The following is a 24,777-nucleotide window of genomic DNA, read 5'->3' on the forward strand; positions in this document are numbered from 1 at the left end:
ATAACACCTGGCAAGCGATGGAGAGGTTCTGGGACAGGTTGTCCCTGGAGGACAGGCAGGAGTTCTCCGCCCTGGCCACGGAGGCAGAAGGATAGCATGCACCGCCCTACAAGCATCCCTGGATGTGGTAGACTCAGGAGCCAGGATGATGGCGTCGGGTGTGGTGATGCGATGTAACGCTTGGCTGCAGGTTTCAGGGATCCTGTTGAACTTGCAGGCCACTATACAGGATCTGCTGTTCGGCGGGAAGGCCCTGTTTGCAGGGAATACCGACTCCAGGTTTCTCAGTCTCAAAGATACCAGGTCGACTCTTCGGTCGTTGGGCATATATACGCCAGCGCCTCAACACAGGCAGTTGCTGAGTAGGCAGCTGCATAGGGCCCAGCCACAGGCCGCACAGCTGGACTACTGGTGGCGCAGGCCCCGAGGTCCTGCTGGGGGTTTCGCCAATGTGCCGGGCTCAGGGGCTCGCAATAGGCGCCATCGGCCCCACCCGAATGCAGGCAGGGGCACCACTCAGCCCCCTCCCAATCTGCCCAAGCAGTCATTTTGAAGATGTGCTCGGGGACCGCATACCAATAGCCGCCATTTCCCCCCCTGTTTGGGGACCGGTTGTCCCACTTGGCCCAGGCCTGGTCAGTCCTCACCTCGGACAAATGGGTGCTGGACATAATATCATGAGGATACTCTATCCCTTTCCTGGACTCCTACCCCTCCCTTCCTCTCTCTCTGTCCCTCTTCAGGGACCTGTCTCATGAGGCCCTCCTCAGACAGGAAGTCATCGAGCTCCTGGAGAAGGGCGCGGTGCAAAGGGTCCCTTCCCACAGAGAGGGCAGAGGGTTTTATTCCCTCTATTTTATTATTCCAAAACCAAAAGGGGGCCTTTGGCCCATCCTTGACCTCAAGGGCCTCAACAGACACAAAAAAAGGAGAGGTTTCGGATGGTGACCCTGGCCTCAATCATTTCGGTACTAAACAAAGGGGATTGGTATGCGGCCCTCGATTTGAAGGACGTCTACTTTCATGTCACAATTCGGGCAACCCGCAGGAGGTTCCTCCGGTTCGTGGTATCCCACCAACACTTCCAGTTTATTGTCCTCCCCTTCGGACTGTCGACCGCCCCCAGGGTTTTTACAAAGTGTGTAGCAGTAGCGGCTGCCTTCCTCAGGTGACTTGGGGTTCAAGTCTTTCCGTACTTGGAGGACTGGCTCATCAGAGGTTGGTCAAGGGACCAGGTAGTCGCACACGTAAGGTTGGCGCGGTCTCTATTTGACAGGCTTGGACTCATTGTGAACGAGGAAAAGTCGAAATTGATGTCAACACAAAACAGAGAGTTCGTGGGGGTGGCCCTGTGCGCGGGGCGCGCTTACCTCCCGCTGTCCAGATTCCAAGCAATCAGGACCCCGATATCCAACCTGCGGCAGTCCCTGTTGATGACTGCACGGTCGTGCATGAAACTCCTAGGTCACATGGCGGCTTGCACCTATGTGGTCAGACATGCCAGACTGAGGCTCAGGCCACTGCAGGCGTGGTTAGCGAGATCATTCAACCAGGCCAGTCAGGGATGGGACCAGGTCCTGACTGTGCCGCAGGACGTCCTGGCCTCGCTCAGCTGGTGGACGTTAGAGACCGAGGTGTGCGATGGGGTTCCCAATCGTGTGGAGCTGCTGTTGGTCCAGCTTATCACAGATGCCTCCTACGACGGCTGGGGGGCACACCTACAGAGTCACAGGGCGCAGGGATTGTGGTCCCCACATGAAAGAGCATTACATATAAATGTTTGGGAGCTGAGAGTGGTCAGAAGGGCTTGCGAGGTCTTCCTGGCCATGCTTTCAGGGAAACTCGTGTCAGTTCTGCTGGACAACACAGTAGCTGTTTTCTATATAAACAAGCAAGGGGGAGCTCGATCGTCCCCACTCTGTCAGGAGGAGGCTCTCCTTTAGGAGTTCTGCATAGCCCACTGCATACAGCCACAGGCGGCGTACCTGCCGGGATGCGTAAATATGCTAGCAGACTCGCTGAGCAGGTCCTTCAGAGTCCACGAGTGGTGCATGAAGGGGGAGGGTTTAGTTCAGCTTTTCCGGTTGTGGGGTCATCCCTTGGTGGACCTATTCGCTACTGAGGGGAACAGGAAATGTCCCCAGTATTTCTCTCTCCTGGGTCTGGGAGTGGGTTCGAAGGGGGATGCCCTGACCTCACCTTGGCCTCCAGGGCTGCTTTATGCATTTCCTCCATCCCCACTGGTTCCCAAGGTGCTTACCAGGATCACTCAACAGGCGTGGGAGGATTCTGCCTTGGGTGCAGCGGTGTTGGGCTCTATTCTGTAAAGTGGAAGGGGGGATGGATGAATGGCATGCTGAAGTGTTACGTGCCTGCTGTGCCTACCTGTTTGAGTTCTATGTTATGTTCTATGGTTGCACTGCTTGATTAAAGTTACCGTTTGTACTTGAATACCGGTGTGGTTGTTCTGTTAGCTAAAAAAGGCGGCTCCGAGCCCACCTCTGGGGGGCTAGCTTGGAAGTCACCTCATTCGAATGGACATGAACAATCGCTTGAAGAAGAAAACAGGATTACTTACCTGCAACTATTGTTCTTAGAGATGTGTCGCTCATGTCCATTCAATTCCCCCCCTGCCTCCCCTGCATCGGAGTTGTTCCGGCAAGAAGGAACTGAGGAGAGGGAGGGCCGGCAGGAGTACTTACACTCCGCTATAGCGGTGCCACTCCAGAGGGTGACCTGCCAGCCCAACAGGTACCGCTGGGGAAAAATATGCTCTGGGAACCGTGCATGTAGCATGCATGCACCTCATTCGAATGGACATGAGCAACACATCTTGAAGAACAACAGTTACAGGTAAGTAACCCTGTTTTCCTCGTGAAATGAGGGTTACAGATTTCAGAATAAGAAGCCCGTTATTTCAAAATTGTAGACAGTTGCCTTATTTCAAAATAATATTAGTTATTTTGAAATAAAGCAGCAGTATAAACATGCCCTAATTGAACAGTATAAATAGTCTTTAAATCTACTCTACTGCATAATGTGTATTGGCAGTTCATGAAGTTCTTTTTAAACATGGAATTAGCAGCGTCTGTGTGTATCTTAATGAGCAATTGGCCCAAAGGAAATGTACTGCAGTGTCAGCTACAAGGAAACAATATGAAGTTTTATATAACAGAATAGCTACCCCAGGCAGTCAAAAATCATGAGTTCTCTCCCCCTCCTCCCCACAGCATCAAATTGGCTTAAAAATCCATGAGGCTTTTTTAAAAAAAGGATGGTGGGTTTTTGTTTTTTTGCCACTGGCTTTTGAACTTTTGGATTGCACTCACTCTACATTTTCAACTTTTCTCCACAACCCTGAGGGCTTTATTTTAATGAAAACTGAGATTCTCATGCAATCTCTTAATTGCAGTTGCTAGCATTTGAAGCAAAACACCAAATATCACAAGACTTGGAATAAAATTGCAAAAGTTTGCAACACTGGTATTATTTATGTAAAGTGCTTTGTAGAACTAATAGGGTAGAAGGCTAAAGCTCGTATGAGCTCCTAAGGGTTTGTTGTCATGTACAGCACAACAATGACAAAACTCTACTGATACAGCCATACCTGAAGACACTACTATACCACGAGGGGAGTATGTCCCACGAATGTAGTTAATTCAACCTCCCTATATTGAAGGGAAAGTTCTCCTGTTGACATAGCATAGTTTACATGCGGGAGTTAGGTCAGTATAACCACCCTCCTGTGCGACGTCGTCATATAAATAAAGATTTATATCAATAAAAACTGGGCCTAAGGGTTTATCATTTCTTAGACACAATGTGCTGGACACCACATTTCTGGAAAGATGTGGACACAGTGGAGAAGGTGCAGAGAAGAGCAACAAAAATGATTAAAGGTCTAGTAAAAATGAGGGAAGATTAAAAGAACTGGATTTGTTTAATCTGGAAAAGAGAAGACTGAAAGGGGACATGACATAGCTTTCAAGAATCTAAGGATGTTAAAAGGAGGATGGAGAAAAATCCTTCACCTCTGATGATAGGACAAGAAGCAATGGGTTTAAATTACACTAAGGGAGGTTTAGGTTAGACATAGGAAAAACTTCCTAACTGTCAGAGTAGTTAAGCACTGGAATAAATTGCCTAGGGAGGTTGTAAAATCTCTATTATTGGAGATTTTTAAGAGCAGGTTAGACAGATAGCTGTCAGAGAGAGTGTAAATGTTGCTTGGTCCTACCATGAGTGCAGGGGACTGGACGTGATGATCTCTCATGGTTCCTTTCAGTTCAAGTTTTCCATGATTTAAACAGTAGGGAGCAAAAAAACTGTTGAGGAAGGAAAAGGATAATTGCATCACATGATTACTCAATTTTGGTTCTGTGGCAGCTGCTGCACACACTTACACTTACTTACATCTGTAAAGTGCTTTGTAGAACTAATAGGGTAGAAGGCACATCTGTGGTGTGAGCATGATGAGAATGCTTGATAAGGCACACAAATGATGTGAAGTTGTTGCACTTCTCAGGTACTGTACCTACTGATCCAGAAGAGTAAAGGCTAATTCCAAATGAAAATATGGCTCCAGCAGAGATAGTGGTCCCGTCCCAAAGAACAAGGGCCGGGGAGAGGAGGAGGTACAAGGTTTACAAATACGCATCCTTACCAAGTATAGTGTGTGAACTGTCCTGAGGGTGGGTGTGTGTGTGTCTTTGAAGCCAATGGGAGCAGGATAAGGCCCTTGTATATAGAGCAGACATAGAGCAATTTTGGGTATCTTGATACTTTGTAACTTAAATACATGGAAAGCTTGCAGAATGTTGTAATTGAATCTGCTAGCTTAGTTTTTCTACATTTACCTTGGGTAATGGATGAAGAAAATTTCAAAGGTTTATTAGATATTCCCCTGATTCCCTCTCTACTTGAATACTGCATATCCAGTTACAGAAAATTACTCTGTAAAGGACTGTAAGCAGCCATTGTAAACAATGTGTGTGTCTGGCTTGTTGGCTTATTACATTTCTTTATCTTCTAAGTATCTTTGTGAAAGTTTGCACAGCACTGTTTAAGCCCTTCGTTTACTCCCCTGACAGCAGCAGTCCAAGCATTATACATCTGTCCCTGCTCAAATGTAGTCAGGTCAACATTTAGCATCTGATTTTATGAAACTGAAGGTGCATGTTCTCACTAAGCACATGTGGTTGCCAGAGTATGTCCCCGCTAGCTTGGCTACCATAGATTCTTACAGCTGTGCACTGTGGGTAGCCATCCCACACTTCCTGCTATCCATTTGAATTCTTGGTTAGACTCCCAATGCCTCATAGGACACAAATATTATTGCCGCCTTCCTCCCTCCTTGCTTGAAAGCAATGCCCTTTTTTCGCTGGCACAGCGAGCCTAGAGCCTGCTCAGCTGCACGCTGCTGTGGCAAGTATTTCCAACACCTTGGGCATTATGCTGTGGTTTGTCTAGAGCCTAGCCAAGAGTTGCCTTTACGAGGAAGAATGTGAGGAAGCTACATGCAAAGATTCACAGGAACCCATTAAATGAAGCAACTGACATACGCAGGCAGAAGTTAGGCATGTTTACAGAGTGGATTGCTGATTCTGGTCTTGGGAAACAAGCATAGACTGGTGGGACCACATAATTATACAGTTGTGGGGTGATGACCAGTAGCTGTGAGACATTTGTCTATGTAAGGCCACTTGCAATGAACTCTGTGAATTGCTTTTCCCTGCCCTGAAGTGCAGCAATACCAAATTAGACCAGGTTAGACCTCAGCGAAAGCAGTATTCCCATTGTTGTTGCTTCTTGCGGTGTGCTGTATAATACCTGTGAAAATAAGGGGGAAAAGTTTCTGGTGAGGGTGGAGAGTTAATGCAGATCAACTGATGTCCAACTGCGAGCAGCCAGTTACTATGGCAATAAGGAGAGCACCTTGAGGGGCTTTACACATCAGAGAGGGTTTAAAAACCAGCTTCATGAATGACCAGACAATGATGTGACAGTTGTATGTGTGTTGCTCATTACCACACTGCCTCCTGTTGTATGCATACTGCCCTGTAAAAATACTCCCCGCCCCAACCACTGTTAGTACAGTGAATGAAGATCTTGCAGGACTAAAAACATGCACTTTTATATAGGTAACACTGTGAACCCAGGCATTGCTGAATAGAAAAGGAGTTGCGGGCATAACAAGGGCCTGATAACACAGGGTATGGGGAAAGAGGAGGATATGTGGCTTATTGCAATTGCCGTGTGTTGCAGTCAAAGCTGTGGGAATGACAGCCTTCTGTTCCATTAGCCATTCCTCAGAGCTGAATAAAAAGCTTCTGGGGCTTTTCCCACCCTCCCCAATTCTAGGATGTCTGGAGGAGGTGGCTATGGAACTTAGTGATGAGGACAGGTAGTTTATCGGGGGAGGGCTCTGTGCTCTAGCTGCTGTGGCACTTCAAAAGGTGCAGAAACATCAGGTCTGTTTGCTCCTCCATGAACCTTAGCATCTTGTCCTACGACTTTATATTTATGTTCCCTGCATGATCTCCTGTCCTCCTTTTTGATGTGGATGATCTCTATCAGTGTCACAGAGGTCTGTGAGGTCACAGAAGGCCCCCTTGGGGGTGCTTCCTGAAGTGCTGACAAGGCCATTGCCACTCACCTTCCTACTCTCTGGAGTTTCTCATCACTCTGTCCTGCTGGTTCAGCTTCCTGGTCTATCCTAGCCAAGGCACAGAGCTGAGATCACTGCTCCCGAGGAGCTATACAGGCACTGATACTCTTCAGGTCCAAGGAAAATGCAGTTTGAGCCCAGCTCCCTGGGATACCACTCCCCAAATGGGATCAGAACCCCACATTAATTATATAGGTAAGCCCCCCTTAACAATGAAAGGAGGATGTACACACTGGTTGCTCCCCTAGGTAACAATTATTATTTACGCTGGGCTAGATAGTAAATAAGTGATTTTTATTAAGTACAAGCAGTAGGATTTAAGTGGTAATAAGTGAAAACATGCAGAGCAAAGTGGATTACAAATTTAAAATAACAGAAAACGTATAGCTAATTCTAACACTCAAACCTCAATACAAACTTATTCAGCTTAAAACTGTTCTTGTTCCTGCTAAGCCTTCAAAACCAGGGAAGGCTAGGGTCTTTAATTATCCTCCTGGGTGTACCAAGCCAGCTACAGACAAAGACCTGCTAGCTTCCTATTGTTTAATTCCACCATGGGCAGGAATTCTGTTTCTACGTTCCACCTTCCATTACTTGGTCAGGCCCTTACCAGTCGGTGTGGACCTGTAACTTCCTCAGACAAAACATTGCTAAGACTTAGAGGACAAAAGAGTTTGTGTACAGTTGGTCATCTAGACATTGAGGGTAACACCCTTGATGGCTTTTTTGCACATTTAAAACCATAAAGCATTCCATATAGCTAACTTGACACACAAGAACGATACATACGCTAAAATAAGATGCACAAACCCAGTGGATTAAGACATTAAGATGGATAGGTTATATGAGGCAATTTGTCCAAAGCATCTTTGAGTTTTGCATATTTGTGTCTGTAAGTCCATTTCATAAAGCATGGGGGGGGGGGGGGGTTCTGTCACAATCACTGTCTGGCAACAATAAGTCCTGGTATGGGATTGGCTCCAGAGTTAGGAAAAGATCTTGGCTATCAGTGAGCATGGATTTGCCTGCTGAGCATTCTCCTCCTCCTCTTCCTCATCTACAGTGTCCTCCTCATTGTTGCCTGAGGCTACCTGACAAATTGAGTGGGAGGTATCCATGGACCGTTTTGGAATGTTGGCTGGGTCTGCGCTAGAATCCCATGCAGCTTCTCATAGAAGCTCTGGCTCTGACCCAGAGTGAGTCTGTCACATTTATCTTCTGGTACACCTGCCTAAGTGCCTTGAATTTCACATGGCATTGCTGAGTATCCCTGCTGTAACTTTTTTCCAACATGTCCTGTGAAATTTTGGCATAGATTCAGCATTTTGTCTGCTGGTTCAGAGTTTGAACAAAAACCAGGACTATGTAGCATTTTAAAGACTAACAAGATGGTTTATTAGGTGATGAGCTTTTGTGGGCTAGACCCACTTCCTCAGATCAAATTGTGGAAGAAAGTAGGCATGACCATATATACCAAAGGGATACAATCAAAAAAAGTGAACATACATAAAAAGGACAAATCAAATTTCAGAACGGGGGGGGGATTAAGGGGGGAAAGGTAAATGTCTGTGAGCTAATGATATTAGAGGTGATAATTGGGGAAGCTATCTTTTGTAATGGGTAAGATAATTAGCGTCTTTGTTAAGATCCCGGCGTAAAGTGTCAAATTTAAGCATGAATGACAGTTCAGAGGTTTCTCTTTCAAGTCTGGTGTTAAAGTGCCTTTGTAGCAGGATGCAGGTAATCAAGTCATTGAGACAATGCCCTTTCTGGTTGAAATGGCAAGAAACTTTTTTCTTTGTGATACTGTCTGATACCCGTTTTGTGTGCATTGATTCTTTGGCGAAGTGTCTGAGACGTTTGTCCAATGTACATAGCAGATGGACACTGTTGGCACATGATGACATAAATTATATTTCTGGATGAAGCAGGAATATGTGTTCTTGATCTTATAACTGAATTGGTTAGGTCCAATAATGGTGTCAGCAGAGTAGATATGTGGACAAAGCTGGCAACGGGGTTTGTTGCAAGGAAAAGTTCCAGGGTTGGTATTAGTGTGGTATGTCCTGTGGATGTTGGTAAGAATCATCCTTAGGTTAGGTGGTTGTCTATAGGAGACTATGGGTATAGGTGATGACAAGTGGTGTTCTATTGTTGGTTTTGTCATCACCTTGTCATCACCTATAGCCCCCAACTTAAACCTGACACAGCTACAAAGACTAACACAGCTACATCTCTATTGTGGTTCAGAATTTGTGATCCTGGGCATTAATGGTCAGGTGTGCTGCTGGGCTCACCATGTTGGCCAAATAGGAAATGAAATTCAGAAGTTTCTGGGACTTTTCCTATGCACCAGGGAATGCAGCAGAGTTGAAAATGCTGGCCAGAGCGATCTTATTGGGACACCTCCCATAGTCTGAGTTTCTACTTGAACAGCACTATTTCTGCAATACCCCAGAAGGCTGAGTTTTAGCACTGCTTCGGTAGAGCTCAACCGTCAGTTTTAAAAGCCTGTAAGGTCAGCAGAAGGGGCTTGGTGGTGTGGATTCATTCGTTGTAAAATTGACCTAATGCAGCTAACCTCAACCTGACATTGTAGAGTACACCAGGGCTTAGGCAGGCAGAATGAACTCCCCTGTCCTAGAGGTGTCATGGACTATTTCATCCTGGGTCTCTTTACTGACACCACGAGTGTAGACATAGCCTAGTTGTGTGTGAATGGCTAGTAGCTGATTGAATAAGGTATTTGGACATGTATGGTATTTCTTAAGGAAAGATCATGTTAGTGGCAAATGATGTCTTCTGAAAGTGGGTTGGCAAAATTGATACACTCTGATCCAAGTTGTAGTCACAAAGGTTATAGTGACTAAAAATGTGATGAGCAAAGCCAACTCTGTCTATTACCTCTGGTACCTCCACTGGATAAAACCCACTACTGGGAAAGGATAGCACAGTTTTCAATATATTACAAATGATCCCTGCTCCCATAGGTTCTCCCTCATAATTTAATAGCTGTGCCACTCTAACTGGAGCCTGTATCCTTAACTTTTCTTTCTGGTTCCATTTATCACAGCACTCTAAGGAGGAAGGATTTGAATTATGCAATAGATTTTTGAAGTAACTTAAAGTTACCTTGCGCAACTTCTGCTTTCAGTTACGTGCATGCCCCCCGTGGGCTCCAGGTGAGTAACTTTGGGATAAACGAGGGTAGAATATCCTCAGATATTTTTCAGAATGACCAGTTTCATTTCTGATCTTTTATAAAGATCTACTAACACAAACTGTTTTGTCCATACCATTCAGAGTCCCACTGAAGTGGCTCTTGAGGCAAAAGCCAAGCCAAAGCGAACATGACATCCTTCATTTGATTTAGGCAGCCCGCATTGGTTGCCTAACATTTTGCATGGAAACTGTCTTCAGTAGCTTATTTTCTTGCAACCTTTGGGTCTGGAATTTTCCATGTCTGGTATTTGCATAGATTTTTTTTTATAGGAATAAAACCAGTAAATGCTGTCAATGTTGAAAATGCACCTAATTTCTTCAGCAAATGAGCCAAGGATCCCATTCATAACAGCATAATTCACCACACAAACTTCTCACATCCTGTGGGAAGAATCAGTATTTTAACCTGATTAAAAACTGTATCCTAAAGCACTCATAATGGGAGGAAGGTTAAGATTTCATGAGAAACCTTAATTCTAGCATTTTTTTTACTTGAGAGTGCTTCACTTTACATCCTTGGTGATAGTCTTGTAACATAGTGACTTTCATATGGCATTTCTGTATTAATGAAAATAGTGACATTTTGTAATATGACTCTTGAGTAAGTTAATTATGTTCTTTTTGCTTTTTAAATTTCTCTATGAGGGTAAGGAGGGATACTAAGCAGTTATTAAAAACTAAGCTATCTGTCTACCACTGCTTTAAAGCCTAAGTTGAAATACAGTTTATGAGCTGAGAATTTAACTTTTTTTCTAGTTAGAATTTATTAGTTGTTCTAACAAAGGCTATAAGGGGCAGGGATGTTTAATCTCGGTTAATTGAATAGTTGATTAACCTCATGAATTCTTATCAGCTACTGTTCTATAGTTCCCAGGGGTGGGACCAGTAGCCAGTGTGCTCTGGCCCCTCCCGAGGAGCCCCCTTCCACTCTGTGCTGCTGCCTCTGTATCAGAGGCAGTAGTATGGGGTGCCAGTAGTCCTGCCCCCTCCAGGACAGGGTCTGAGCTGCATGAGTTGAAACTGATCCAGGCTGCCTGCCCATTTGGCTCCTAATCCACTTTAAATGCATAGCTGAAGTGAATGAAATCAATGAATTGAATGAGTTGCTACAGCTGAAAATCTGATCCATTGTCTTCAGCTGATTCACTCCTATGTGCACTGACTGAAGTGGGAGGTGGACCAGGTGGTTAGTATATGTTATTCACCAGTATATCATTGTCTCCTGCTGTGCAGGTGGTTGCAGGGGTCAGAGAGGCTCAGTTTTGATGACTGTTTTTAACAAATCATTGTGTCCATTCCTGGCAGAAGTGTCCTGTGCCAGACAGTCTGTGCTCCTATAGAATGCTGCTAACAGACAGGCTATGCTGGTTACAGTTTCCTTGCAGCTTCAGGAGAAGGGCTTGTGGAAATCACAGTTTTACTGTGTGCCCCAAAAGTGGAAGAAGTCTGGACTATGGCAAAAGTATGTGGTCTGGATTAAGCTAAAGTTACAGAGGAGATGCATGCGGAAGGTGATATGAGAAGGGTTAAAATTGAAAGGGCAGCTTAGTTAATATTTAGAACAGTAAATCAAGACAATGCTGAGGGTGATCGTGTGCCCTTCCTGGGTTTGAAATAAGATTTGTGTATTGCATGGGTTCTTTACCTACGGATGTCATTACAAACCGTGGCTCCAGTCTTGTAATCAGTTCCATGAGAAAGGCCCTTGAAATCACTGGGGCTCTGAGCAGGTGCATGGATCCTCCTTAAGGGTCAAAGTCCATATGGACTGTACTACTGTTGTCAGTGAGCTTTCTGTTAGTTTTCATGCTGCAGTAATCTGGTTTTGGCAATAGGCTGCAGCAATGTATGCGGTAGTATCTTATAATCACCTGTTTTATGTTTGTTTTCCTAGCAGTGTAAGACACCTGCACTTATGAATTACATCAAACACAAGCCTGATTCTGCTTAAAACACTCTGCATGTGTTCCATAACAGGCTGTGCATAGAGTTATAAGGCCAAAGGCAGAGTGCTTCCAACTACCTGAGAAATATACCAATATGTGCATATTGATGTTACTCAAGGGTGGGCAATGATTTTTTTTGATGGGGGAGCCACTCCAAGAATTTGGAAAGTGGTTGAGAGCTGCACTCTTCCATGATATTAATCGAGGAGATGCGGGGGTCTAGGATGGAGGTTGGGTGCAGAAGGTAGTTTGGGTGAAGGAGACAGTTATGACCTGGGGCACTGAACTGGGGTGCAGGGGGTTGGATTGTGACCTAGGGCAGGGAATTGGGGCACAGGAGGGGGTGCAGGGATTTGGGTTGTGAGCTAGGGCAAGAGGGGACTGTGATCTGGGGCAGGGATTTGTGGAGTGGGGGACAGAGGGTTGGGGAAAGGGAAGGGCTGGGGTGCTAAGAGGTAGGGTCAGGCCAGGAGACTTACCAGCCAGCAGCCCATTCCTGAATCAGCCTCCCTGCCAGCCAGTATTCCCTGTAAGCTGTGAGACGGCATAGCTTCACAGGTGATTAGTCAGTCAGCTCTGTGCATGGAGCCCTGAGCCTCTAACTGGGTCAGGATGAAGTTGTGTTGATATGCATCTTAGAGGGAGCACTGCTGCCTGCCCTACCCTTGCACAGGCTGTAGCCATGGGCTCTGGAGCCCCTCCTGCTTCATGGCTGCCTGTTATTGAAACAGACAGAACCTAGTCAATGGGATTGTGCAGGGGGCAAAAGCAGCTCCTAAAACTCCGCCCACCCCCAACTCAGCTTTTAAAGAAAAACTACTCAACAGCCGTGTTTCTGATAGGGTTGCCAGGTGTCCGGTTTCGAACCGGACAGTCTAATATTTGAGCTTTCTGTTCGGGGAAACAAATTGAGAAAATAGAAATGAGAAAATATAACTGTCCAGTATTTTCTAAATAAGATGTAATGTAGATTGTGATGTAATGTAAAGTGTGTCCAGTATTTTTGTTGAAACCATCTGGCAGCCCTACTTTCTGAGCAGCACGCGGTGGGGCGAGGCAAGCAGGGAGCTTGCTTGGGGTTTTCCACAGTTTCTGCAGGCTGGATCCAGGGGCTTGGCGGGCCGTATTTTGCCCAAGTCTGGTGTAACTGGTTTCTATTAGTGTGTGGCTTATTAGCCTTAATTCTCCTTTTAAAAAACATATGCAGGCCCCATACTTTTTACATATGCAACATAGCCTTCTGTTACCAAGTACTTTTCATAATAGAGGGAAAAGTGAAAATCATTTTGTATCCGAACCGCTACTTTCAGTGGCTTAAGTGACAGATGGTCTATTTATAGCCGCCAAAAGGGTAGTATAGTAATTTGGAAGAGCGGTCATTTGAAATTGTTACTTTTACTCTTCAAGCATTTCGCTTTGTCTGGCTCAGCAGGATGGTTTTTTTTAATTGTTTTCTTAACACCCCAAAATTAAGTGAAAACTTTAAAAAAAGGTTTAGTCTTTTTCTGCTATTTCTCACAAATTGAATAGGGGCATGCTCTTCTGAGCTTGAGTCTAACTTATCCTCTGACTCAATTAAAATAATGAGTAGCTTTCTTTTCTCCACAGTGAAACCCCTGTCAGGAACTGGAGGAATTAGAGGACAGATGTGAGACATCGTTAAGAAGGTCTAAGAAGCCAATCACAACATGACTTTGGATAGCCCATTGATTAAAGTCTGACTTTAATAAATTGTGATGGGGGAAAAAAGAAAAAGGCAATGCCAATTACAATTAGCAATATGAGAGGTAGGTTTCTAAGATCATATCTTGTCCTATTTCACTGTCATTGGCCAGTATTTTTGTTTACCTTATGTAAATAAATATGTTTGCTGTATTGAAATATTCATGTTGATAAGTGCGGAGGAACATAAGCATTAAGATGTTGTTACTGAGTTCTTGAATGCCTAAGCTTAAGGGACCCTGCAACCCTTTTGATAGATTTTAAGGCCTGAGGAACCATTTTGATCAAATTGATGGATCTGAATTAAATGTAGTAAATAGTGATGATGACCATTTACCCCATCCCACCAAAACATGTTTGTGAAAATAAGTGTAAAACAAAATTATTTCATCTTGTTGCATTTCAGGTCTGCAAGTCATGAAACGGATTCTTCTAGTGATTTTCCTGGCTGCTGCAGTTATGTATGTTATACTTCACGTCAATCTGTGGAAGACAAATTTTTATGCGTAAGTTGAATTTCTGCTGGGCTGATGGTGGGGTCCATGCAGGGATTCGGGTGTTGCAACACTTAGCATTACAGCACCTAACCTTTAGCTCTCCTAGAAAATCATGGGAACAACACTGTGATCTATAAAGCTTGATAAACTTAAAAACTCGTCTGGTAGCACTTTATAGACTAACAAAACATGTAGATGGTATCATGAGCTTTCGTGGGCACAGCCCATTTCTTCAGATGACCGGAGTTTAGGATGCACAGATCCAAAATAAATAGGGGAGAAGGGGCAGACAAAGGAGGTGCTGTAGTCATCATGAACAAGACCGATTATGAACAGGAAGCAAACAGACAACTCACCAATACCAGATTCTACAAGCCTCTTTCCTATCACCCCACTAAGGAATACCAAAAAACCCTGAAAAAACTGCCCATGAAGCTTTCTGATGCTGCTTAGGAAGAAATTTACAGTAACACCCCTTCTAATCCCTACCAGGAACTTTCTATCTGCTACCCAAAATACACAAACCTGGAAATCCCAGATGGCCCATAGTCTTAAGCATTGGCACATTTATTACTGGATTATCTGGCTATATCGACTCCTTCCTCAGACCCTATGCTACCAGCACTCCCAGCTACCTCAGTGACACCACTGACTTCCTGAGGAAACTTCAAAACTTCAGTAATTTACCTGAAAATACCATCCTGGCCACTATGGACAAAGAAGCCCTTTACACCAACATTCCACATGAAGACAGATTACAGGCTATTAAGAACACCATCCCCGGTAACAGCACTGCACACTTGATTACAGAGCTCTGCGACTTTGATCTCACCCACAACTACTTCCAATTCAGAGATAATTTGTATCTCCAAGTCAGAGGCACAGCAATAGACACCCGCATGGCACCACAATATGCCAACATCTTTATGGCTGACCTGAACAATGTTTCCTCAACTCTCGTCCCTTAATGTCCCTACTTTACTTATGCTACATTGATTACATCTTCATCATATGGACCCACGGAAAAGAGACTCCCATTGAAATCCTTCTGAAATTCTTCAACTTCCATCCCAACATCAAACTCAGCCTGGACCAGTCCACATGAGAAATCCATTTCCTGGACACTACAGAACAATTAAATAATGACCAAATCTTCACCATCCTATACTGGAAACCCACCTATCGCTACACTTACCTTCATGCCTCCAGCTTCCATCCCAGACACATTTTTCAATCTATTGTAGACAGCCAAGCCCTAAGATATAACTGGGTCTGCTCTGATCCCATAGACAGAGACAAACACGTACAGGATCTTTATAGAGAATTCCTAAAACTGAAATACCCACCTGGAGAAGTGAAACAACAGATTGACAGAGCCAAAAAAGTACCCAGACATGAACTACTTCAAGACAGAACCAAAAGGGAGAATAACAGAATTCTACTTGTTATTACCTATAGTCCACAACACAGACCCATCCAACACATTCTACACAATCTGCAACCCATTTTGGAAAATGATCACTCACTAAAAATCTTTGGGGAAAAGCCTATTCTCGCTTACAGACAACACCCCAACCTAAAATGAATTATTTCCAGCAACTATGCTACACATGGCTTACTGGAGCCAACAACATAAGCTACCAAATTAAGGGATCATTCAACTGCACATCCAGTAATTTGATATATGCCAGTGGTCCCCAATGTGGTGCCTGCGGGCACCATGGCGCCCGCTGGGCCGTTTCTGTGTGCCCGCTGAGTGATCGGGGCCGGCCCCGCCCCCAGGCACGTGGCGCATGGGCAGTGCCGGCCCCTTAGGCGCATGGAGTATGGGCAGCGTCGGCCCTGGGTGCGCAGCACATGGTTGTGCCTGTCCCCGGGTGCGTAGCGTTTGGGTGGCCCTGCCCCAGGGTGCGCTGTGCAAGGCCTGTGCCAGTCCCGGGTGCACGGCGCAGGGGCGGCATCAGCCCCGGGCACGCAGCAAATGGGTGGTGGCAGCCCCGTCCCCGGGTGTGCGGCACATGGGCTGTTTCGGCCCCAGCACATGGCATATGGGCAACCCCACTCCTGGGCGCACGGCACAGGAGCGGCCCGGTCTCGGGCGTGTGGCGTATGGGCAGCCCCCACCCCTGGGTATGTGGCATAGGAGCAGCGCCGACCCCGGGAATGCAGCGCATGGGTGGCGCCAGCACCGGGCGTATGGGTGGGCCCTCCCCCAGGCACATGTGCGGTCCCGCTCCCGGGTGCGTGTGCGGCCCCGCCCCATGTGCCCAGCATGCGAGCAGGCCCGGGAGCCCCAAAAAGTTGGGGACCACTGGCATCTCTGCTATCAAATGCTGGAAATACCCCACTGCTATGTATATTGGACAGACTGGAAAGTCCTACGAGAAAGCATCAATGGATATAAATCAGATATATGTAAAGAGAACATACACAAACCTGTTGAACAGGACTTCAATCTATCTAACCACTCTTTAAAAGATCTCCAGGTGGCCGTCTTGTCACAAAGAAACTCTACCAGCCAAATACACAGAGAATTACACTGTTGGAATTACAGTTCATCTGCAAGTTCAATTCTCGTGCTAAAGGACTCCGTCGGCTGAGGGGTGGCTTGGCCATTACCAACCTAACATTCAATGGAGGTGCAAACCAGCTCTTTGTGTAGATTCCTGTGTTAGTAACCCCCCCATCTATTGACTTTGATCCTTATCTGCTTCATTTTAACTGGCCAATCTTCAGGTTCTTACTGATGACCCTTCTTCTGCCTTCCTGTTTTTCCCTTTTATTTTTTTTATAACCTCTGCTCCTTGTTTTCCACCCCCCCTTCTTGTTTTTCTTTCCCCTTCTTCCTATTTATTTTGGATCTACACATCCTAAACTCAAAACTCTAGTCATCCAAAGAAGTGGGCTGTGCCCACAAAAACTTATGATACCATCTACATGTTTTGTTAGTCTATAAAGTGCTACCGGACCAGTTTTTGTTTAAGTTTATCCTGTTCAGACTAACTCGGCTACCCCCTGGAGCCTATAAAGCTTGAGTTGTGTGTCTTGGTGTTCTCTACCATGATTGGGGGAGAGATGTAGAAGCCTGCACTCTAGGCGTTGAACTGTCAAAGCTAATCAATGGAAAAAGCTTACCAGAAGGATGTGCTAAGCCCTGTCCCTCCCATGAAGATAGGCACATCTTTGTAGCCTGGACTTAGGTGACTTTCTGCTTTTTCTGACTGTTTCTTGTTAATGAGAACCCACAAACTGGATTTAGGGGGATAAAGTGACTTAATTGCTTTTTGCTGGGATGAGTTAAGTCCCTGCCTGGTTCCAAACAAAAAGTCCAGAGAGGAAGATGGTGGTGCCTCCCTAAAAACATTAAACCCAGGGGTTAAAGCACTTCCTGGGTTGTGGGGCACACCAGTAAAAACTTAATAATCTGAATAAGTATGTTTGGCTATTGGCCAGGTCCCTGGTGGCTGTGTAGCCTAGTGGCAAAACCACTGAGTAAGCAGGCAAAAGGGGTTGTCCCCATGTCCTCCTTGTTTTCCTGGCTCAGGAACTCCAAACCACTCCTTATCCACGTCCTTAAGATTGGGTCATGGTCACAAGAGTCCAGATTCCCCTTACGTGGGGCTTCTCAGTAGGTCCCCCCTTTTTCCCAGAGGGTGAGATTGGGGGCTTACCTGCTCCCCTGGCTGCTGAGTGGACAGGATCTGGTTCATGCCCTTAAACTGTTGAACCAGGCTCCTGCCTCCATGCTAATCAGCCCCAAATTGAGCCAGGCTCCTTTCTTTTTCTCCTCCCTCCAGGTCTGCCATTGGCTACAGGTAGAGTGGGACAAGGCTAGCTGAACCCAACAACCTTCTTTAACCCTTAGGGTGCTGGGCCCTCCTTTCTCCACTCCCTCACAGTCTACATAATGTCTTAAATACACTATTATCTCTACACATTTATCCTCCTAGTTAATATAAAGAAATACCAAACTGGGTGACTGGGCAACAAAATAGCAGATACATTCAGTGTTGATACACTCAAAGTACTGTAATGCACATTAGAAAACATAATCCTGACTGTACATAGAATATGATGGGGTCTAAATTGGCTGTTACCACTCAAGAAAGAGATCTTGGAGTCATTATGGATCATTCTCTGAAAACATCCATTCAGTGTGACGTGGCAATCAAAAAAGCTAACAGTGTTGGGACTGCTTAGGAGAGGGATAGATAACCAGCCAGAAAATATCATATTGCCTCTCTGTAAATCCATAGTGCACCCACACCTTGAATACTGTGTGTAAGTCTGGTCACCACATCTCAAAAAAGTTATATTGGAAAGGTACAGAAAAGAGCAACAAAAATAATCAGGGGTATGGAACAGCTTCCATATGTGTACCAATTAATAAGAATGAAATTTTTTTCAGCTTGGAAAAGAGACGATTAAGGGAGGGGGGAGAGAAGTCTATAAAATCATAACTGGCATGGAGAAAGTAAATAGGGAAGTGTTGTTCACTTCTCATAGCACAAGAGCTAAGGGTCACCAAATTAAACGAACAGGTAGAAGGTTTCAAACAAACATAAGGAAGCATTTCTTCATACAATGCACAGTCAATCTGTGGAACTCTTTGCCAGAGGATGTTGTGAAGGCCAAGACAATGGGTTAAAGTCAAGATAAGTTCATGGAGAATGACTTCATCAGTGAGTATTAACCAAAATGGGCAAGGATGCAAAACCATGTACTGTAGTGTCTCTAGTCTTTGCTTGCCAGAAGCCGGTAATGGGTGACAGGGAATGGGTCACTTGATTATCTGTTCTGTTCATTCCCTCAAACATCTGGCATTGGCCACTATGGAAGACAGGATACAAAGACATAAAGACCAAGACGGATGGACCATTGATCTGACCCGGTATGGCCATTCTAATGTTCTTAAATTCAGTGTTGTAAAGGCTCTATTTGGTTGCAAATCAAAAAAATGTTTTAATATTTACTGACTAATGAGAATCAACCTTTAATGGAAAATCATTAAAAGTACACTTGCAAAATAAGACTTAAAATAAATTATTTTAATCAAGATTCCTGCTTGCTGATTTAAAGTGTGATTAAAACCGATTGCCTAAATCACTTTAATTTACTTCCTTCTGAACGATTAGATTTCATGATCTTTTGTTTCCACCCACCTTAAATGCTATCATGTGTCATTTTATGACCACCTATAAGTTGAAAAATATGTCATGGACAGTGAAATCTGGTGTACTGTGTGCTTTACCCAGTACTATATAGATTTCACAGGGAAGACCAGCATTTTTAAACTGGGGGGTCCTGACCCAAGAGGCAGTTTCGGGGTGGGATAGGGGGGAAGTTGCAAGGTTAAGGTTTAGGGAGCGTGGTATTTCCACACTTCTTCATTATCTTCAGAGATGGGCAGTGCTGGATAAAGACGGCTGCTGACTGAAGGCCCAGCTGTGTAGGCAGCAATGTGGAAGTAAAGGTCACAACAGTGTACCACGCCAGCCTTACTTTTGCGCTGCTAGTGGCCACGTCTCTGCCTTCACAGCTGAGATCCCAGCCAACATTTGCTGCTCTCCACCTGCCCAGCCAACAGCAGTGCCGAAGTAAGGGTAGCAGTACCGCAACACCCCCTTGCTCCCCCCAAAATTGAGCTTCCTCCCAAAAAACTCGTTTTTGGTTCAGGACCCCTACGATTACAGTATCATGAAATTTCAGCTTTAAATGTCTGAATTTACAATTTTTAAAATCCCATGATCAAGAAATTGACCAAAATGGACCATGAATTTGGCAGGCCAAATAGGCAAAGCCTGAAAGGCGGCTTACATGTGAAAAGCTCTCACATGCGTGAGTACAAACATCTTAGATAACTGGGTGCATCAGCAGCTCTCATGGAAGCAAACAGTTGAAATGACATTCCAAGTACAAATGTGAGCATGCATGCAGGGACTGCATTTGCACGTAGCCTTCCTCTTTTTAAGTCTGATCTGCAAAATGCACTACAAAACCATGAACTTGGTGATGAATATTAAAAAAAAAAAATCCTGTCGTATTTCCCTTAGTTTGGTTTGTGTCAGTGCTCCGTAATATCAGAACTCCATTTCTCATTTGATTATGTAGATGTAAATGGGTGGGTTCACCTGCCTGCTTCCAATGCAGCACATACACACAATAGGTATTGTAGAAAGTGAACCCCAGTTTCGTTCCTGGCCTTTGCCTTTTTACATAAAGTAAGACAGAAATGTGTTTACAAAGCTTAGGCCTGGACCCACAAAGACAGGTGCTTAAATCCCATTGTTGAGTACTACTGTGATCCACAAAACCCAGTCTTAGCTGCTGCCTAGCCCTGGTGGCACCTAAATTCATTTGGTGCATGTGTTTTGCAGTAAAAGTTCTCCAGACACTTATATTTCTGTCTCTGAGCATTCACACTGCTGCTTCACTCTAGGCATCCGTACACCCATCTCCCACTTATGATCAAGCATGAACCACAAACAAGGGGAAGACAGGCAGAAGAGCAGCCATTTTTCCTGCCAGACCTAAACCGGTAAGCATGCTTAGAGGCCACCTAGCTCTGTATCAAACAATTCAGGGGATGGGGAAAGGACCTCTCAGTCCAGTGGTTAGTAACTCACCCAAGATGGTTAGTAACTTGAACCCCTGCTTCAAGTTGCCCCTCTGCCTGAAAAAGGGAATTGTGACCAGGATCTGCCACCTGTCAGATGAGTGTTCTAACCATTGGGCTGTGAGGTGTCCTGATATGAGTCTTCCCAATCTTTCCTGCTTGAAGTTGTTCCACTCTAAGGAAATAATTTCAATATTAATTGCTATAAGCAGCAGTTCCCAACCTTTTCCAAATGGGGACCCATTTTGACAATTTAGGAAGACTTGGTGACCCAAGGCAATTCAAAAATGGGGGGAAGAGAAGGGGGGCAGAGCCACCTGGAGACACACTTGGAGACCCTTTTGAAATGTAATGGCGACCTGTATTTGGGTCCTGACCCATAGGTTGGGAAACCCTGATCTAGAGAGAGACTCACTCCGTAATCCACTGGCTAGACCTTGGCAGATCCATGTTCAAATCCCTTTAGGCAGAGGGAGGGATTTGCACCAGGAGTCTCCTGCAATCTGAGCGAATACCCTAACCACTGAGCTAGGAGAAGGTAGCCCTTCCCCTCTATTTTCCGTGTTCTTGGGCAGGTGCCTAACTTAAACTATCAAGAATTGTAGGCACTTACGTCACCTAACTCAGGGTATGTCTACACTACAAAGTTAGTTCGAACTAACGTCCGTTAGTTCGAACTAACTTTCATAGGCGCTACACTAGCGCTCCGTTAGTTCGAATTTAATTCGAACTAACAGAGCGCTTAGTTCGAACTAGGTAATCCTCATTCCACGAGAATTAAGCCTAGTTCGAACTTACTAGTTCGAATTAAGGGCTGTGTAGACCCTTAATTCGAACTAGTGGGAGGCTAGCCCTCCCCAGGTTTCCCTGGTGGCCACTCTGGCCAACACCAGGGAAACTCTACTGACCCCCTCCCGGCCCCGGACCCCTTAAAGGGGCACGGGCTGGTTACGGTGCCCGTGCCAGATGCAAGCCTGCCAGCACCCAGCCAGCAGACCCTGCACCTGGCACGGCTCGAGCCACCCACCCGATGCCCCCCAGCCCTCCCCCTCTTCCCGGGACCAGGCTGGCGGCTCCCGGGAGCTTGCCCAGGACCGCAAGAGGTGAGCACCCGCCTGGGCTAGTGCAGACATCGTGGACCTCGTCCACGATCTCTGCACTAGGCACAGGAAAGTGTCCAGCTAGGGCAGGAGAGCTGCCAGCCTGGCCACCCAGGAGCAGGTGTGCATGAAAATCAAGGGGGTCCACTAAGACCCCCGACCCTCAGCCCTGAGCTTACAATGGCCGTTCTGGGTCAGACCAAAGGTCCATCTAGCCCAGTAGCCTGTCTGCCGACAGCGGCCAACCCTAGGGACCCTGGAGGGGATGGGCCGAAGACAGTGACCAAGCCATTTGTCTCGTGCCATCCCTCTCCAGCCTTCCACAAACCTTGGGCAGGGACACCACTCCTACCCCCTGGCTAATACCACTCCATGGACCCAGCCTACATGACTTGTTCTCACTTCCCTTTAAACTCTGTTCTAGTTCTAGCCTTCACAGCCTCCTGCAGCAAGGAGTTCCACAGGTTGACTCTTTGCTTTGTGAAGAACAACTTTCTGTTACTAGTTTGAAGCCTGCTACCCATTCCTTTCCTTTGGTGTCCTCTAGTCCTTCTTTATGGGAACTAATGAAGAACTTTTCTGTATGCACCCTCTCCACCCAACTCCTGCTTTTAGAGACCTCTATCCTGTCCCCCCTCCGTCTCCTCTTTTCTAAGCTGAAAAGTCCCAGTTTCTTTAGCCTCTCTTCATATGGGACCTGTACCCAACCCCTGATCATTTTAGTTGCCCTCCCCTCTCCCAGCCTCTCTCTTCCCCTCTCCCACCTCCTTTTCCCAGTCTCCCCCAGTTTTGTTCAATAAAGACAGATTCCATTTTTGAACACAATTGTCCTTTATTTTGTACATCAAGAAGAGGGGCTAGGGAAGGGTAAGTGGAAGGAGGTGAGGGAGGAGGTGAGGGAGGAATGGGGTACGAGCCCCCGATGGGGAGGACTGGGCTGGCTCTGCGGGCTTCTGGGTGTGGAAGCTCTCCTGCAGCCCCCCAATTGCCCCCTCTGCCCAGATGGCAGCCTGCGGCAAGTGTAGCCGGGCTGATGGCCGAGTGGTGTGATGTGCCCAGTGTGGGTACTCCGGGCACTCCAAGCCAGGACTGCTTTGCACGCGGGGCACCCCTGAGAACTGTCTGTCCGGGGTAGGGGTCGGGACCCTGTAAGCGCAGCCCTCGGCTAGCCTGAGACAGCATCTCCACACTCTAAGTCCTCCTCTGATGCTCTGCCGGCACTGCTTCCGGCCATCCTTAAGCCCGGTTCAGGGTCCACTTAATGTGGACATGCTAGTTCGAATTAGCAAAACGCTAATTCGAACTAGTTTTTAGTTCTAGACGCGTTAGTTCGAATTAGCTTAGTTCGAATTAACGCTGTAGTGTAGACATACCCTCAGGAAGAAGGTTTCCCAGTTGTTGATTGCTTGCAGAGATAGGCACTTCCCTGATGCCTGAACTTGGTTGCCTTTCTCCAGCAGAGAAGGAGGGCAAGGATACACCCCTATCATCAGCGTCTCCTGTTGGCTAGCGTAGGTGGCATCACACTCAGTGAGTTGGCTGATGTGGAACGCATTCTAAGATCTCAATCTCTCCCCATTCATTGTGTAGGGAACCTAGGTTGCTAGCTGCTTTATTTATTTTTTTAAGATCCCACTGTTGTCCTAGCCTGCAGCCACACTCACCCACAGATCTTAGTGGCCATGGTTCACTATTCCCAGTCAATGAGAGCATTGGGAAGTGGTGAAAGGTTGGCTGCTGCTTCCCTCTGCTCCCATTGGCCGAGAATGGCAAACTGTGGCTGCTGGCAACTGGAGTGGGCGGGGATGGGGGGGGGAGGGGAAGGATGCCTGCAGACTGTCAACATAAACAAAATGTCCCATGGCCTACCAGCAGATTACCCTGAAGGGCTGCATGTCAAAGGTTGCTAACCCCTAGCCGCAGCCTTTCTGTGTAACTAGGCCTTATCCTTCAAATTTTATTTTCAGTGGGTTGCATGGGCAGCAGGTGAACCATCATCTTGGGTTAGGCTAGCCCCCAGCTGGCCTATGCCTCCCTGCTTGAGAACCAACCTGCTCCTGTATGTTGAGTAAGCAGCACACAGTCCTCTCTGTGCTCCCAAGGGCAGTTTGTTCTAGTGTTTAACCACCCTGGCAGTTAGAAAGTTCTTCCTTATTTCTAACCTAAACCTCCCTTGCTGCAATTTAAGCCCATTGCTGCTTGTCCTATCATCAGGAGTTAAGGAGAATTATTTTTCTTCTCCTTAGATTCTTGAAAGTTGTTACCATGTCCTCTCTTAGCCCTCTCTTTTCCAGACTAAATACAGCGGCTCCCTAAGTTACGACCACCTCCACTTATGACCTTCCGCACTTACAACCAAAGTGGTCGTAAATGCAGATCAGAGTTACGAACGGCGATCTACGCTTACGAACAGCGTGGTCACCATGTAACTCTATGGGATCTGAGTTACGAACACTTTGAGTTACCGACCAAGTGTTGGTCCATAACTTGTTCGTAACTCGGGAAGCGTCTGTAAACCAAAGTCTTTAAATCTTCTCTTGTAGGTTATGTTTTTTAGACCTTTAATTATTTTTGCTGCCTTCTAAACCTTGTCCACATCTTTCCAGAACAGGACATAATATTCCAGTTGAGTCCTAATCAATCCAGAGTACAGTGGAAGAATTACTACTTGTGTCTTGCTTACAGCACTCCTGTTAACACATCCCAGAGTGATGGAGCTTTTTTGTTTGTTTGTTTTGCGACAGCGTCACACCATTGACTAATATTTAGCTTGTGGGCCATTATGACCCCTCGATCTCTTCCTGAAATTTTTCTTCGTAGGCAGTCATTTGTATGTAACTAATTAGTCCTCCTTATCCTCCAAAGCATTTGCAACCCCTCCCAGCTTGGTATCATTCACAAACTTTAAAAGTGTATTCATGATGTCACATCTAAATTGCTAATCAAGATCTTGAACAGAACTAGCCCCAAAAATATAGAACTAGTAAGCTCCCGGCCCCTGCCCCCG

The 24,777-nt window shown here is 45.9% G+C and overlaps 1 protein-coding gene across 9 annotated transcripts in view; it reads left to right on the forward strand.

Annotated features, from left to right (window-relative positions):
* Positions 1 to 24,777, forward strand: part of ST3GAL6 (ST3 beta-galactoside alpha-2,3-sialyltransferase 6) — a 95,676-nt gene that overhangs the window by 36,211 nt on the left and 34,688 nt on the right. For 4 of the 9 annotated variants that reach the window (XM_075907166.2, XM_075907157.2, XM_075907142.2 and 1 more), the window contains exons 2-5: positions 13,444 to 13,622; positions 13,964 to 14,063; positions 18,898 to 18,945; positions 20,494 to 20,592. In XM_075907166.2, the coding sequence (XP_075763281.1) occupies positions 13,595 to 13,622; positions 13,964 to 14,063; positions 18,898 to 18,945; positions 20,494 to 20,592 (275 nt within the window). In that variant the 5' untranslated portion in view covers positions 13,444 to 13,594. Of the gene's footprint in view, positions 1 to 8,240; positions 9,850 to 13,443; positions 13,623 to 13,963; positions 14,064 to 18,897; positions 18,946 to 20,493; positions 20,593 to 24,777 lie in introns of those variants that run through there. The other 5 variants (XM_075907174.2, XM_075907198.2, XM_075907193.2 and 2 more) reach the window with 3 other exon arrangements.

Source organism: Pelodiscus sinensis, chromosome 1 (assembly GCF_052426305.1).
Source record: "Pelodiscus sinensis isolate ZL-2025 chromosome 1, ASM5242630v1, whole genome shotgun sequence".
Classification (NCBI taxonomy): Eukaryota; Metazoa; Chordata; order Testudines; family Trionychidae; genus Pelodiscus; species Pelodiscus sinensis.